The sequence below is a fragment of the Limulus polyphemus genome, unplaced genomic scaffold (assembly GCF_000517525.1).
Source record: "Limulus polyphemus unplaced genomic scaffold, Limulus_polyphemus-2.1.2 Scaffold3660, whole genome shotgun sequence".
Taxonomy (NCBI): Eukaryota; Metazoa; Arthropoda; class Merostomata; order Xiphosura; family Limulidae; genus Limulus; species Limulus polyphemus.
Genome location: NW_013669270.1, coordinates 103830 through 119326, shown reverse-complemented (window position 1 = coordinate 119326; position 15497 = coordinate 103830). Strand labels below are relative to the sequence as shown.

The 15497-nt window shown below is 31.4% G+C and overlaps 1 protein-coding gene across 1 annotated transcript; it reads right to left on the bottom strand.

Annotated features, from left to right (window-relative positions):
* Window positions 1-841: 841 nt before the first annotated feature.
* On the bottom strand, window positions 842-13434 carry LOC106469795 (the record flags this gene model as incomplete). The annotated part of the gene is made up of 8 exons (XM_013930305.2): window positions 13317-13434; window positions 11041-11358; window positions 9245-9345; window positions 8323-8496; window positions 2290-2369; window positions 1838-1959; window positions 1260-1375; window positions 842-945 (listed from the first exon to the last, which is right to left on the bottom strand). Coding segments are annotated over exons 2-8 (980 nt in total), but the record flags the coding sequence as incomplete, so codon positions are not given.
* Window positions 13435-15497: the final 2063 nt, after the last annotated feature.

Sequence of the window (15497 nt, the reverse complement as noted above, 5' to 3'; positions counted from 1 at the left end):
GTCCTATGAGGAGAGACTAAAATCTCTAAACTTGTTTTCTCTGGAGAGTAGAAGGGATCTGATTGAGTTGTTTAAGATTATTAAGGGTATCGGTAATATAGATCCAGCAAACTTTTTGGTGTTTAGCAGTGAAAACAATGGAACAAGGGATCATAAATTAAACTTTTAACAGTTTAGACAGTATGATTTTTTAAACAGGGTGGTTGGCTTTTTAATGAGCTGCCTTCAAGGGTGGTAGAAGCAGAAAATTTAACTGAGAAAAAGAAAAGACTGGATGGATACATGAGTATTAAAGGGTCATTATAATTGGGAGCTGGAAGAGACATCCTTGATGGGCTAATAAGCTCCTTTTTGTACTTTTAAAATTTTATGAATTTGTGAATTATTTACAGGAGAGACTCCACGGAGCTTTGCAAAAATTAAACTTGGAAAAAATTATCATTTCTTGTTATGAATTACATTAAGTAAATGTTATACAATTAAAAATACTAATTCTATTATATTTATGAGCTAAAACTTATCTAAATAGTGTTAGATTTATTATTTTTACTTAACTTCTGAAATTTGATATACAGGTGTGCACTCAACACCTGAAAGACGCTCACTAGTTGTGATAAAGTTATGTCACAGATTGTTTTCAAAAAATGCAAATACATCTATACAACACTGTGTTTTTTAACAGTTTATGTTTAGTTCATAGTAAGAAACAAGGTATTTAAAAAACACAAAGAAATCATAAAAACTTATTTGAAACAAGTACCAGCCTTAAGTAACTAGTTTTAACTGTTGAACATTCCTAATAGCTTATTGTTGTAACAGATTGGTACCACATAGAACTTACCCACCATCAGCATACTCCATCTTAATCATCAAAACACCATCTTCCTCAAAGCTATCATAGTAACAAATAATATTTGGGTGACTGAGCATTGACAAAACCTTGACCTGAAAAAAACACAAATCCACATGTATTTGTTAAACATTAGTACATATTTGTTCCAATTTTAAACATATTTTGTTTGCAACCCAATACCAATTATGGGTTCTACATCCAAATGAAATGTTAGATACCTCTGTATCAAGTTACTGGTAGTCTAAAAGCATTTATAAATTACAGAATACAAAAAACACGAAGGATGTTTTTCTCTTCGTAAATAAAAAATGGTGATTTATAGATCTTGCTTAAAAATATTTGTAGTTATCATCTGAAAAGTTGATACTTTTTGTTTTTCACAAACTGAAGTAATATTTGTCCTTACTTCATTCAAAGAAAGCTGTCTTTCCCATGAATTCAGATCAAGCATGTTGATCTCTTTCCAAATAACCAGTGAGTCATCATTTATATTTCTGTACAAGACAGCTGTGCCAAAAGCCCCTAAATTAGAACAAAGTAGTCAGGATTTTTTGAACAAACAAAAACAGAATAGCCATATGACCATCCAAGTAGCAAGTATATAAATGTACAAAACAAAATGGTTAAAAAGATATATTAACATTTACATACAAAGTATGTTTTAAAATATGCCCTTAAGAAACAATGAATATATTTTAATATGTAATTAAATCAAAATAAAACTTATCCTGATCTGATATATAATTTTTATCAGCAGCATTAATAAAACAGCAAGGTAATTCAGAAAACAAACACTCAACATCTTTCACATTCAGTATAAAAAACATTTTTAAAATCACAAACTGTACAATCTGTTTTAATACAGTTTGTTGTTGTGTAATGCTTACAGTTCACTTTTACTTTATCACTATACAAGTGCATTGTTGACCAACAGTAAAGAAATTACAGAATGCAAGGTCTAAGTTCTTTCACAAGAACACTCACCACTTCCCACTTTTCTTATCTTTTCATAATTAATCATGTTTTGCAAATGACTGTGTGATTCAATGTGTCCATACATCACATCCTTCAGTTTCTGTGGAATAAAATATAGGCCCCCAACTGGACTAAAAAGAAACTGAGGTAGTAATCAACATGTACAAAAAAAAAAATGCATGTTTCATTATCAACTAGCATTTAAATAAAATATCATATTTTCACACACATTTTTAAAGAAAACTACAAAACATGCAACTGTACTCTTTAAAACATTTTGTCTTGTGTGATTATCCTCATAAATATTTTTCAGCTAAAGAATCTGTAAGCTTGGTTCTCTTATATGCCTAACCAATGACAGGTTAATTTAACACTAATCAATCACACATTTTATTACAATCCTACTTCTTCACTATCAAAAATTAAATATGTTTCAACATTTTATAGCAAAAATAACTTACACAACTTCCTCCACTCCTCGTACCACTACAATTACTCTAGTATCTGATCCCAACATGTCTTTTGAAAGCTCTACATGGCACTATTAAGAAGAAAAAAGTAACAAATATCTGAAATATAACCAAGTTACTAACCAATAAAATCAGTTATGTTTTTCTTAAAAATATTAAATCACTAACCATTAAAATCAATAATTTTATGAAATATAAACAATTCTGGAGCAATTAATATCAGCATTTTCTATCAAACATAACAAGTCACTATTGATATCAATGTTTTTATTAAACATAAATATGTCATTAACCAGTAAAATCAGCAAATTTATGTAATATAAAAAGTCCCTATTAATATTAGTATTTTTATAAAATGTAACAAGTTACTATAAATATAACTTTTATGAAACCCAACAGTCATTAACTGTTAATATGAGCATTTTTTATGCTGAAATGAAAATAAATCAATCTTAAAGTCTGTTATTCAAGTTGTGTCAATATCAACCAGTTATTCCATATCTGTTATTCAAGATTTATTTTCAACAAGTTATTCTAAATCTGCTATTCAAGACGTTATTATCAACCAGTATTCCACATCTGTTATTATCAACTAGTATTCTAGATCTATTATTCAAGATATGGTATTATCAACCAGTATTCTAGATCTATTATTCAAGTTGTATTATTATCAACCAGTATTCTAGATCTATTATTCAAGTTGTGTTATAATCAACCAGTATTCTAGATCTATTATTCAAGTTGTGTTATTATCAACCAGTATTCTAGATCTATTATTCAAGTTGTGTTATTATCAACCAGTATTCTAGATGTCACGATACACTGTTCTAAATCTTTTATTCACGATATGTTGTTTTAGGTCATTTATTCACAATGTTGTTCTAGATCTTTTACTCATGATACATTTTTCTAGATATTTTACTCACGATACGTTGTTCTAGATCTTTTATTCACGATACACTGATCTAAATCTTTTATTCACGATACACTATTCTAGATCTTTTATTCACGATACACTGATCTAGATCTTTTCTTCATGATACACTGTTCTAGATCTTTTATTCACGATACGTTGTTCTAGATCTTTTATTCACGATACGTTGTTCTAGATCTTTTATTCACGATACACTGTTCTAGATCTTTTATTCACGATACACTGATCTAGATCTTTTCTTCATGATACACTGTTCTAGATCTTTTATTCATGATACATTGTTCTAGATCTTTTATTCATGATATGTTGTTCTAGATCTTTTATTCACGATACACTGATCTCGATCTTTTATTCACGATACATTGTTCTACATCTTTTATTCATGATATGTTGTTCTAGATCTTTTATTCATGATAAGTTGTTCTAGATATGTCATTATAAATCTATTATTCATGTCGTAGTCTGTTATTTGATATATGTTATTCTAGATATGGTATCCTAGATCAGTTATTCTAGGTTATATGTATTCAAAGTTATAATTTTTCTATACTGAAAATGTATTTGTGATTAGTATTTACCTTCTTTCACATAAACAGCTATTCTTGTTCAGTACTGCCATCTATATGCAAAAAAATATTTTGCACATGATACAAGCCTTGAACCTCCCACCCATATGGAACTGAATAATTCCAATGCATCTCACATGCAATTTATCATGAGACAACCCTCCACCAATAAGAGTGCAACACACTCTCTTGATGCATGTGACTCAATTCTACCAAACTATCACTTTGAGTGTTGGCAGAAAATTGAAGCACTGGTTTTCAGTGGGGAGTTTGAGAAGAGGTAAGCGGAAATACATTTTCAGTATAGGAAAATTATAACTTCTGATACGTACATTACCTCCTCTCACATAAATAGCTAGAATCCCATATTGAATAGGTGGAGGGACTAGTGTGAAGGAAAGAAAGAAGCATCCTTTAAAAGTGTCCAAGGACACTCCCCAAAAGGAGATCTTCAGATATGAAGATCATACATGGGAGACTACACCACTTCTGATACAGGTATACTCTTCACCATTGTGAAAAGATGTTGCATAGATGAGCGGAAAGATGGAGGAGCACATCCAAATGGGAGAGAACTATGGCAGATAGTGATCCGAACTATATACTGTTTATTCAACTCAATCCCTGAAAACATAAAAGTGGGTAAGATTAAAGGATGTGCCCCTAGGTGTAGAGTGGCTAGGGTGCGACAGACCGAACACAGTGAGTCAACTACATCCAAAACCCATGCTGGTGGGAACCAACATCCATGTAGAGATAGGATGAGGATCATACCATGGGTAAGACAACTACAATCCAAAACCTGGCTACCAGATATTGACATCCACATAGGGGTAGGAAAGATCATACCTCTGGCAAGTCAACTACAATCCAATACCCAGGCCACCGGGAACTGACACCCAAGTTAGAGTAAGAAAGAGGATCGATCATACCAGTGGCAAGTCAACTACAATTCAAAACCCAGCCACCTGGTAGGGGTAGGAAAGAGTTCATGAGACCAGAGGGAATCTTGTACACCGACCTATGAATGGGCACATGATAACAATGTGAGAAATTGAATGATCGATCCAAGAACCCAATATCCAGCATTCAAAATATGTCTATGTCATGTAAACCATCTCACTTAAATATATAATGACTGGAACTGCCCCAAGTGCAGTAACATCACTGGAATAATAAGTAACGAGGGATAGTGGAAGGGAAAGAACTGTAGTAATCTGCAAGTGCCTCCACCATGACCCACAATACAGCTAGAATAACAAGAGTTTAAATGAGTGAGGGAATAGAGACATCTGTAATACATGTGTGAGAACTTAAGTTGATTGGTTCAGCTTTAAATCCACAACCCAGACACTGGGAATCAACATCCACATGGGGGGTAGGATGAGGGATCTCAATCAAAGGGGTGAACTACAATTTTGACAGCTCACTCCAATGTTACATAGTGGAGGATATTACTTCACCTACACCAGCAGAACACCACTGCCCTACTCTCAACTGAATGGTTTTAGAATCATTTACATATATTATATGTATTTCATTAACACATTCAGGAGGATGCCTCCACAGTCCACCACCCCTGTGGCTTGGAACTGGAAAGTGGTAAGGACTCTCAAACTCCACTAGAAGAAAAGGGGGGGAGAAAGCATGTTGGAGAGTACAGAGGAATTACAACACCTCAGACAGTGCAATAGGTGACCACAAAACCCTATTTTGAAAAGCACATCATCCAATTTATTCAATGCAAGGCATGGCAGGGATGGGCAGCTATCTCCTTCTGCTTTACCCACGTAGTCCACCTGTAAAACTGATGCGCAAAAATTCCCTTTTTTTTTCTAGAATGACTGCATATTGTAACAAACATACACACTATTCATTAATACAGCTAAATCTAAGTTCATCACAGTGCATTATAGGTGAACTTATGAGGCAGACCCTCTCAGAGTACAGTGAAAGCCATTCATTACAGCAGAACAGCTTTACATAAACAAAGTATCAAATTATCAGCACGCACATCGAATTATACCATGATTCTTAGAGATGTGCACATGTTATAAGGAGTATTTACTTTTCATTTATGTTATTCTATTAAACCTAATAACTTTCTAATTTACATTTGAGCTTGGGAATATCTGTAGTATAAGTGTGTAATTCATGGGAACTTAAAAAATCATATAGGGGTATAAAAAAAATCTAAAATGAGTAATTTGGAGCTAAAACACATCAAGTGATACAGACAAGTGAAAGTTGAGAATTCAGTTAAATATTTCATTTTGAAATTAAGAAAGCAAAACTTGTATAATATTAAAACTTGAACTATAAATAAATTTTATTGCAAATTTATTGAGATTCACTTATAAAAACTTTTCAATTAAGTTTTGAATGCAACTCTGTAAAAATATGACATGTGCACTTGTCAGCCAAAATGACTGAGGCCCATATGCAGAGAGTTAACTGTTTTGGTAGTGTATTTACATTATGTGGCAACATACAATATCTACTGTGTTATATGATTCTGTAAATCATCTCAGTAATACACAAGGATTTGATGAATCTTGATTGATATATATTGTAAGAAAAGAATGTTTGGTATCTATTATAGAGGTATTGAAGTTTTGTAATTTCACACACAAAATTTCTATATCGAGTGTCAAAGAGGCCTTTTGCCCAATACCAGGGATCTTCAAACTGAATGTGAATGGACAAGATAGACACAGTAATAGTTCAGATGTCACTTATGTTAGAAATCTGTCCGAACAAAAACAGTTTCAATATATCAGTTTTATCTATGTCACTACACATCAGAATTAGTGTGAAGGTTTTGTAACACTTCATTATTAATACCAAATTGTTTATTATTAACATTTATTTTACTTAACTTACTTATATTTCAGAATAACTGGCAAACCACTAAATAACAGGGATTTTCAGATCATAACCAAAGTTTCTAAATTAACTATCTGTTTTTCTAATAAGTCTAAACATGTTAGTGTAATAAATTAACATTTGAGAATCACATAAAATTTTACTAAAAATCATGAAAAAAGCTAATAAATTATTTTAAAAGAAATCACATAATAACATGCTGAATTGTTATGTGATAATTTTTATTATTTTAGACTAGCTATATTTAAAGAGAATAACTTAAGACTTAATTTTTTAAAGCATTTAGAAAATCTAGAAATTTAAAAAGAACATCTTTTGAAGAACAGTATACTCAAATTCAACTGACTTGCTAAATAGTTTTATATGTTCTACAAAAAATCTATACAAACAAAAACTTTTAAATTGGGTGTTTCATTTTAAATAATTTTGGTAACTGTTAGTTGATTTCATGATTTAAAAAGGAAGTGGTTTCCTGTTTTAACTTTGATATATGATCACTTTACAGAAACTTCTTTTAAAAGATATAGGCTTTAAAGAAAAGAACTATGTTACTGGTTTTACTATATTTGTGTTTATTAGATAACAAACATATTTTATGTTCAACAGAAAGTTGTGTAGCTGCAAGGTTTTCTACTTTCTTGTGAATTCATCTCAACAACATGAACAATAATTTAGTTTTGAAGCAGAAGTCCTACAATTATAGTGCACCAAAATAAACAGCAAACATCTGCTTGTGTTGTGGCTGATGGTGCTCTATGTCCAGATGTCTGAGTCATGTTTTGCTAACATCACTGAAAAGCACCTGTAGACAGTTAATAAGATTCTGCTAGTTTTCATTTGTCCAATGCCTCTTCACTTGAGTAAAATCAAAATAAATTTTTGAAAACATAGTTTTTGGACAATTTGGAGCACTTTAAACTACCTTCAAGTAAAAATTGAGATAAGATTGTGCGAGTTCAGTATATACAGTTTAACTGCAAGTATTATAGATGTAATCCTTTTATAACATAGATAATGGATATATCTTTAATGATGTAAATTTTTCAAAGTAATAAGTTAGAACAGGATGTATCCAGCAAATATTTTTCAGTATTTTAACCCTTCAACTGTGGTTGACATTACACAATGCAAGCATTTTGCGTGCAATATTTTGAATGGCCTGCAACAAAAATTTATGAATCTTTGCGCATGGGGTGGTAGACAGACTTACACAAGACCCAAATGAAGGGTTAAACAGTTTCATAAAATTCATTATATGTATTTTTATTTTAAATTATTTTAAAATTTCAGCTGATTTTTTTAGGAAATTTGATATTGTATGGTGCACTTTATATGTTGAAAGACCATCACAAGTGTGATTACTTGTTACCATGAATATTTTATAAAAAGAAATGAATAAGAGTTCAAAATCTTCCAGTGAAGTGAAACTGGTTTAAAATCTTGATTTTTTTCTTAGAAAAATTTTCTTCTAGATTTTTAATTTTATTAAAATTCAAACCTCACTTTATATTTACTTACAGTATTATACACCCTTACAGTACAACTTACACAGTTATTTAACAATATATTCTGAACTTCAATAATTACTAGAAAAAACATTAGTTCTATACATTTGTTATGAAAATTAATTTTTTAAACCTTTGTAAGTCTTCTTAATTCCTGAACAACAAGTTTTCCAACTTCCTTCTGGGCCATTTGACATGCCAGGAAATCTAACCTTGCTCCGTTAGCACTTTTATCTAAGTTATCCACCAAGGCACAGAAAAAATCTCTTGTAGTGCTATGTTCAAATATAGTTTCAACTGACACTACCTACATGTAGTAAAAAAGACAAAGAGAAAATATATCACTAAACAACAGCCTAGCTGTTCAAACAGTTGTAGCTGACATTATGTACAACAGAACACTGGAAAAATAGTTTTAGCTGAACTATGTAAGAATACAAAACATACATCAATGTACAACATAAGAACTGTTAAAATAGTTTTAACTTAAACTATGTGATAACAAAAAATACATCAATGTACAACACAAGAACTGTTAAAATAGTTTTAGCTGATACTGTGTGATAACAGAAAAAATATATCAATATACAACATAAGAACTGTTAAGATAGTTTTAGCTAACACTATGTGATAACAAAAAATACATCAATGTACAACACAAGAACTGGTAAAATAGTTTTAGCTGACACTATGTGATAACAAAAATACATCAATGTACAACACAAGAACTGTTAAAATAGTTTCAGGTGACACTATGTGATAACAAAAACAAATACATCAATATACAACACAAGAATTGTTAAAATAGTTTCAACTGACACTATTTGATATAAAACACACAGGAAAAACAGATCAATGTACAATACACAAATTCTGAAAAGAGAAGTTGTTCATATTAAATAGTTGTTCAAATATCTGTAGTTTACTTGAATGAATACAAAAATAAATAAAACCAATAGGAGAGATTAAACAAAGTTTTTAAACCATAAACTTTTAACTTGTTTTTGTAACCAACACCCCACAGCTCCTATATAAGAGCACATACACTCTCTTACCTCATTTCTGTTAGCAGTTAGATATATCTCAGACTCTGTTCCATCAGCTATAAATGCAATACTTCTTACTTTTGTTCCATTCAGTTCTGTAGTAATCATTCCTATAAATAATGAAAAAATATAATTGTATTTTTGCAAGTCCTTTTTTGTTCTCACAGAATCATCATCTAATTTCTAATATTTAATCTTTTAAAATATCTTGAACTTTAATAATACATTATGTATTATTAAATATTATAATTTTATTTCCTTGGCTTATTTTCATTACATTTATAGAAAAATATCGATGCTACTGTTGTCACTTGTGTTCTAGTACTCTAAAATGATTCATTATGAAGTAATTTGAACATTCAATTGGAAAATGATAAGTTAAAAATAAATGTAAAGAAGTTATATATGTAAAGCAATGTGAAAAAAATTATAAAACTTAACTTTCCCATAATGAAAGACACTGTCTGAAAGAGCTGGTGTGTACCACTTGAATCTAGATCAAGTAAAGTAGAACCTGCTAACTATATCTATGAAAGGGACAGTTAGTGTACATACTTGGTTAATGAGAATGACCCAACTGTTGTAAAACATAATAAAAACTGATGTTGAATTAGTTTAAAAATATTAACCATCAGGGTGAAATTAGGTGTCAGAAAAAGAAGGTGTCACAGGAGCAAGAATGAAGACCTGAGAGTGAAGCTAGACATTGGCAGCTCATCTCTCTTCATTCCTAAAAATGAAGGTTAAGAATGTTCATGGGACATAAAAGTTATAAATCTTACAGATAAAAGTAAATAAGTAGGATTCTTATCCATTGATTAAGTAAAGTGTATGTTAAACGTAATGATTTAAATGAATGTAAGATATTGAAGTGTAGAAAATAACTAAGAGAAGAATGAATATAATGGTCCAGGTAAGAGTTTTTATCACTAAGGAAAACTTATATTTGATGTCACGTTTTTAAGAATTAACTTTCTGTCTTATGTTTATATTATTTTTACTTTACCCATCAACACCAGTCTCAAATATTATTTAAATTTTACTCTCAAAGATAAACTTTCTCATATCAACATGTAAACAAAATATACAGATTATTTTACCAAAAATAAACCTATAAAAGTGATATTAACCATAATCAAAGATACCTCTAATATCAATTAAACTCTGAAATATTGAATTGTAACAAGTTTGTTGTAATTAAAAACATTCTTAGATGGATACAGCATGACTTGTTTCCATGTGTGGATGTTTTGGAGATATATATATATATATAGTTACTTGACATTTATAGGCTTGGAAATTGTGTTTTTATTTAACTTTCTGAAAGTCAGGTTTAATTCCTCATTTTTAAATTTCATACATTTATTTTTTAAATCTCTAAATCCAATTTAATTAAAATTATTTTCAGGATTAATTTTTTTATATCAAACTATCTACCAAATATGTAAGCAACAAAACAAATAAGCAATAAAGTTGATCACTGATTTTAATTTAGAAGGTAGACTGCTTTTTTTCTTCATTTAAAAGGTGTTACAGAATTTCAAAGGGTGATCAATTTAACTGTTCCACACAAAAGAAGCAGGATGCTTTCTTCTAAAAGCTACCTGTAAAACATATGGATGAAACTTCTTGGGAATTCCTGAACTTTTTTTAAGGTTTTTGTTTAAAAGTAGTGAGAACAATTTTACTAGCAATTTTCATGTTTTGGGTACAGGATATAGGAGACCGATGTTGAATGAAAAACTTACACATAACTTAAAATAAATGTGATCATGGGATACATATATTTAAAACGTAATTCTTACCTATTAAGTCCTCCAGTGAATTATTTTCATACTGATAAAGAACAAGACTGATACAAGACCTCACAGCTTTGGGAAGCTGGCTTGAAAGCTTGCATTTACTTGAAACAATCAGAAGTCTTCTTGTAGTATTCATGTCACTAACTGAAAACTGACTGGCTGTTTCATTAGATTTATGCGAGTTTCTGGAGTTTTGTATTTGTTGTAATGATGTCTCCCACACCTGAAAAGCTTGAGTAGGTTTCTTCAATCCTGAGCTGTCTTTCACTTTAGCTGTGGTCGTCATATTTTGTTTGTTTGCTTGTAAAATGTCATTATTACCTAATTATATACAATTTTATGATAATCATTCTTTTAGTAATGTATAGAAATTAGGGATACATGGCTATCCGGCCAGGTATTGGGCTACTTGGTAATACTCGAATCAGGCCGAGTGTCAAAGTTAAGCATCTAAGCCCTAATCTTTGTGGCAATTAACGCAGTACTGAAAGTTCAGGCAATAATTGGTTTAGTTAAAAATTATGCATGTTTCGATCAACAAAGACTGCCACCTAGCTGAAAGTCAGTGATTCAGAGAACAATAAGGGTTAATAACAGGCATGGCTTGACAAGTGGATTTCTGGGGAAGGTAAAGGTTTTGAGGACAATAAGGGTCAGGGTTTGAGAAGTTGGGGCTAGGCACTGAAAGTTGAAAGGAAAACTTAAATGTTCTGTTGGTGATTAATCGGTTAAATGTAATAAACATCAATTTTGTTTTTGTTTCTAATTTTTATGTATGTTTTTTTGGGGGGGGCAAGGGGAGAATGCGGTCCCAGTTGATACCTGGCCGAAACTTAGGGATCAGGTACCCAGAACCCAATATTCAACCACATTTTACTACCTGTGCATCCCTAATAGAAATATGTCTCACTATGATAGCACAAGATAAATATTACAGAAGTTTACATGTCCATATAACATGATTCTCAAAGTACTTAACAAGAGAGTAATACAATGTACAATCTGTATTTCTTACTAAGATCAGGAGCCAGTTCTACAGAAGCTAATTGTAAAGTTGTGATAATGCAACTAGCAATACCTACTCTTATAACAAGAAAACAAATGTTTGACCAATTCAGAGAAACGTCTGAACAATGAAAAGAAATAAGACAATGAGTTCATAACTAATACCTTTACTGTGGTGCAGTCTCTGTTCAACCAGAACTGGAATGTTTAACTAACTAACACTTATAGTGTGGTTCAGTCTTTGTTCAACCATAACTGGAAGGTTTAACTAACTAGCACCTTTGGTGTGGTTTAACCTCTGTTTCACCGTAGCTGGAAGGTTTAGTTGTTACAGTAAAATGTGCTGTGAGCTTAATTTTTTTTCAATAAGAAAAAACAAACTTGTATTTAAGTTTATCTTTTTAAACTTACTTCTATTTATGTTTACAGCTTTTTTAGATGCAACTTGGTGCCAACATATGGTCATTTAGTCTGATCACACAACTTGTTTTATTTTCTTAAATTAGAGATGTAATTCTAAATTAACTAGCTCCCAATAAGAAAAACAGAATTATCAAACATTGTTTTTGAGCATAATAATCACAAAATTAACTTTGACACTGGTTTGGTTTTATATTACTGGTAAGATAATCCTTACAATTTAAAAACTGGGATACAGACTGCCTAGTTTCCAGAAATTCAACAGAATGATTACAGAATAAGCAACACAGTAAACAAACAAACAAAAAATCACATTATTAAAACAGTAACAAGTATCTTAAAGAAACAAAGTAGCAGGCATAGAAGTAAAATTTACAGAAACAAAGAAATACTTTTTTAAATTAATAAGCTATCTAAAATATACCTATTTTAAATTTCACTCACTGTATATTCAAAGAATCGGATAGTGAAAGAAGATTAAAGACAGAGCGTAACAATTTAGATCAGTGTTTATGGAAGTTGTAGATGTTATCTTTAAAATATAAAGTTACGTTATTCTTTAGATTAGATTGACTAAAAGTAAAATACCAGTGTTTACTTATAAGTTACAGTTGTACTTGTAAGTTGTAAATGTAAGTTATAGTTCTACACCAACATGATGCTAGAATTAGTTAAAGTACTTAAACTTACAAATCTAGAGAGCAGCATGAATTAATATATCACTTAATACTAGATTATCAATGGCAGATTATATATTCATGATGCTTGAAATGTTGAATTAAAGTTATGTACAATGTTATTACGAAATGAGTAAAGCTAAGTTAAAATCATTCAAATACGACATAAATACACACGTATCACACTTGCTCCTCGGTATTTTTATACTACTGTTTCACGTTGTTACAGCAACTGGTTAACTTAATGAAAAGAGCTGCAGAGGGCAAAAACACTCAAATTGCTGTTGATAATATTTGGAGGAAAAATTTAACAGTTGTATTTGCAAACTAAATTTAAAAAAAGCAAATAACTTCGGGTTTGTTCGTTTTTTATAACTCGATGACTGTTTCTTTTATGGGAATCTTCCATGCGAAAAACCAAACAAGCCCTTATGTTTAATGCGATTTGCAAGAATGAGCAAAAGCCTATATGTACTGCTATGATTATCAATTCATAAAACAGAAACATGCTATTTTGTTTAGAAAGAAAGAAATGAAATACTAGTGGATAATATTTGCTATAATTTAAGACAAAATAAAGCAATAAGAAAATTTGATAAGCATATTGTTATAACATGTTCTGTCATTGATCAGCTTCTTTTGGTTTATTTGGTAAAATCCACGAAACGATAACAAATTAGTTTATTTCTTCTATAATGTTCGCTACAAACTACGTTCTCTGTAGGTCTTATTTCGCAAACAAAGTTCCAACAGAAATTCCGAAATTATTAGTACCGACGCCTAATTTACGTGTCACTCAGTTGCAGAATTTCCTTGTTAATGATCATTTAATTGAACAGATATGATAACCTTTATTACTTACACTGGTCTGAAACACTCAGTGATTGCTTATTAACTTATTATCAAACAACTCATTTACTCACTGCTTCACGTATTTATAATCATACTTGTTTTCTACTCACTAAAAGGATTTTCCAGATCATAACGTCATGCACCCTCTAGTAAGCAACTAAATTATAACATTATAATATAGCTTATAATACTACGTCTTACTGAATTGTAACATCCCATGAAAAATCCTAATACAGCAATAAACAGTGCACACTACCTGTACACCATCACCATGTCTTTTTCGGGGTTTTTCTTTTCCGATAGTTATGGCATACACATAGGATGGCTTCTTGTCCCTTTTCGTCACTTCCTGTGACTATCCTGTCTCTGAGGGAGTTCTCCCTTGGTGAGTTGTTGAACGAATTCACTGGTGAATCTATCATTAATGATTCTCTGGAAATTGTCCATCAGTAACTCTTGTCTCTTCTACACGTTGACTTTCTGTAGCCAAATTCTTCTTTGAAATTATTCAACTAGTATGGGCGCCCGCAGTAAGGGGAAAGGGGGGTCACTTGACCCCCCTGGATTTTCAAAAAGAAAAAATTACTAGATATGTAAATTTATGCTTCTATATTATTGGAAAGTCATAAGGTATTTGTATTTCGATTTCATAATTTTTTCAAACTTAAGTTACTTGCCCCCCCCCCCTAATTTTTTTATGTGGGCACCCTTGCCAGCTAGCCATTACCTTACCAACAACTTCCAACGACAATCACGAAAGATATCGTTTGGCTTGGGTCATCTACACTTCTGGATACTGTAAACCAAAATCATTTATTCTTACCCCGGGATCGGGGAACAGGGTGGCTGGAATCAGTAAATCCAAGTGCCTTAGGATTTGTTGTGAGGGAAACGGAAGTAATCCAAGAAAAACCACTTTCAGAAGATAGGCGCCGAATACTCTACCTGTCCTGTTCCCAGTGCTGAAAATTAGAAAAAGAAGAAATGGTAATTTTTTCAAGTGAATTTAATATTGAACTTTTATCAGAAATTCTTTTATATGTCTATGGTGTTTTGCAGGAAAGATATATGTTGTATGGATATATTTTTTAATGAGGGGTGCTTGTCATTGTACTTAGCTTGGCGATTAAAGTTCCTTGTTTCTGCTGTTACGTCTCCGTTCGTTAGTTGATTTTCCGTAACTTCGTTCCCACGAAACTTTAGCGACACAAGTCCTTTCTTAATAAAACTGGTTTATTCTTTCTGAATATAACTTTACCGATACACTTATTTTCAACAGTCGCTCCATAACAACGCTATAACAACGACGTTAACTTCAACAATACTTTCTGACTGCAGTTCAATTACTCACTATCTACACACACACTGTCACGTCACGCCGTGACCATCTTATATATACCAGACCACTCCCAATCTAGCAAAAGCTAGAGCTCTCCGGAAGGAACAGGATAGTTCTAGAAAATAGGTGGCGCCACACCAGTCACATGACCTCGATGACGCAACAAG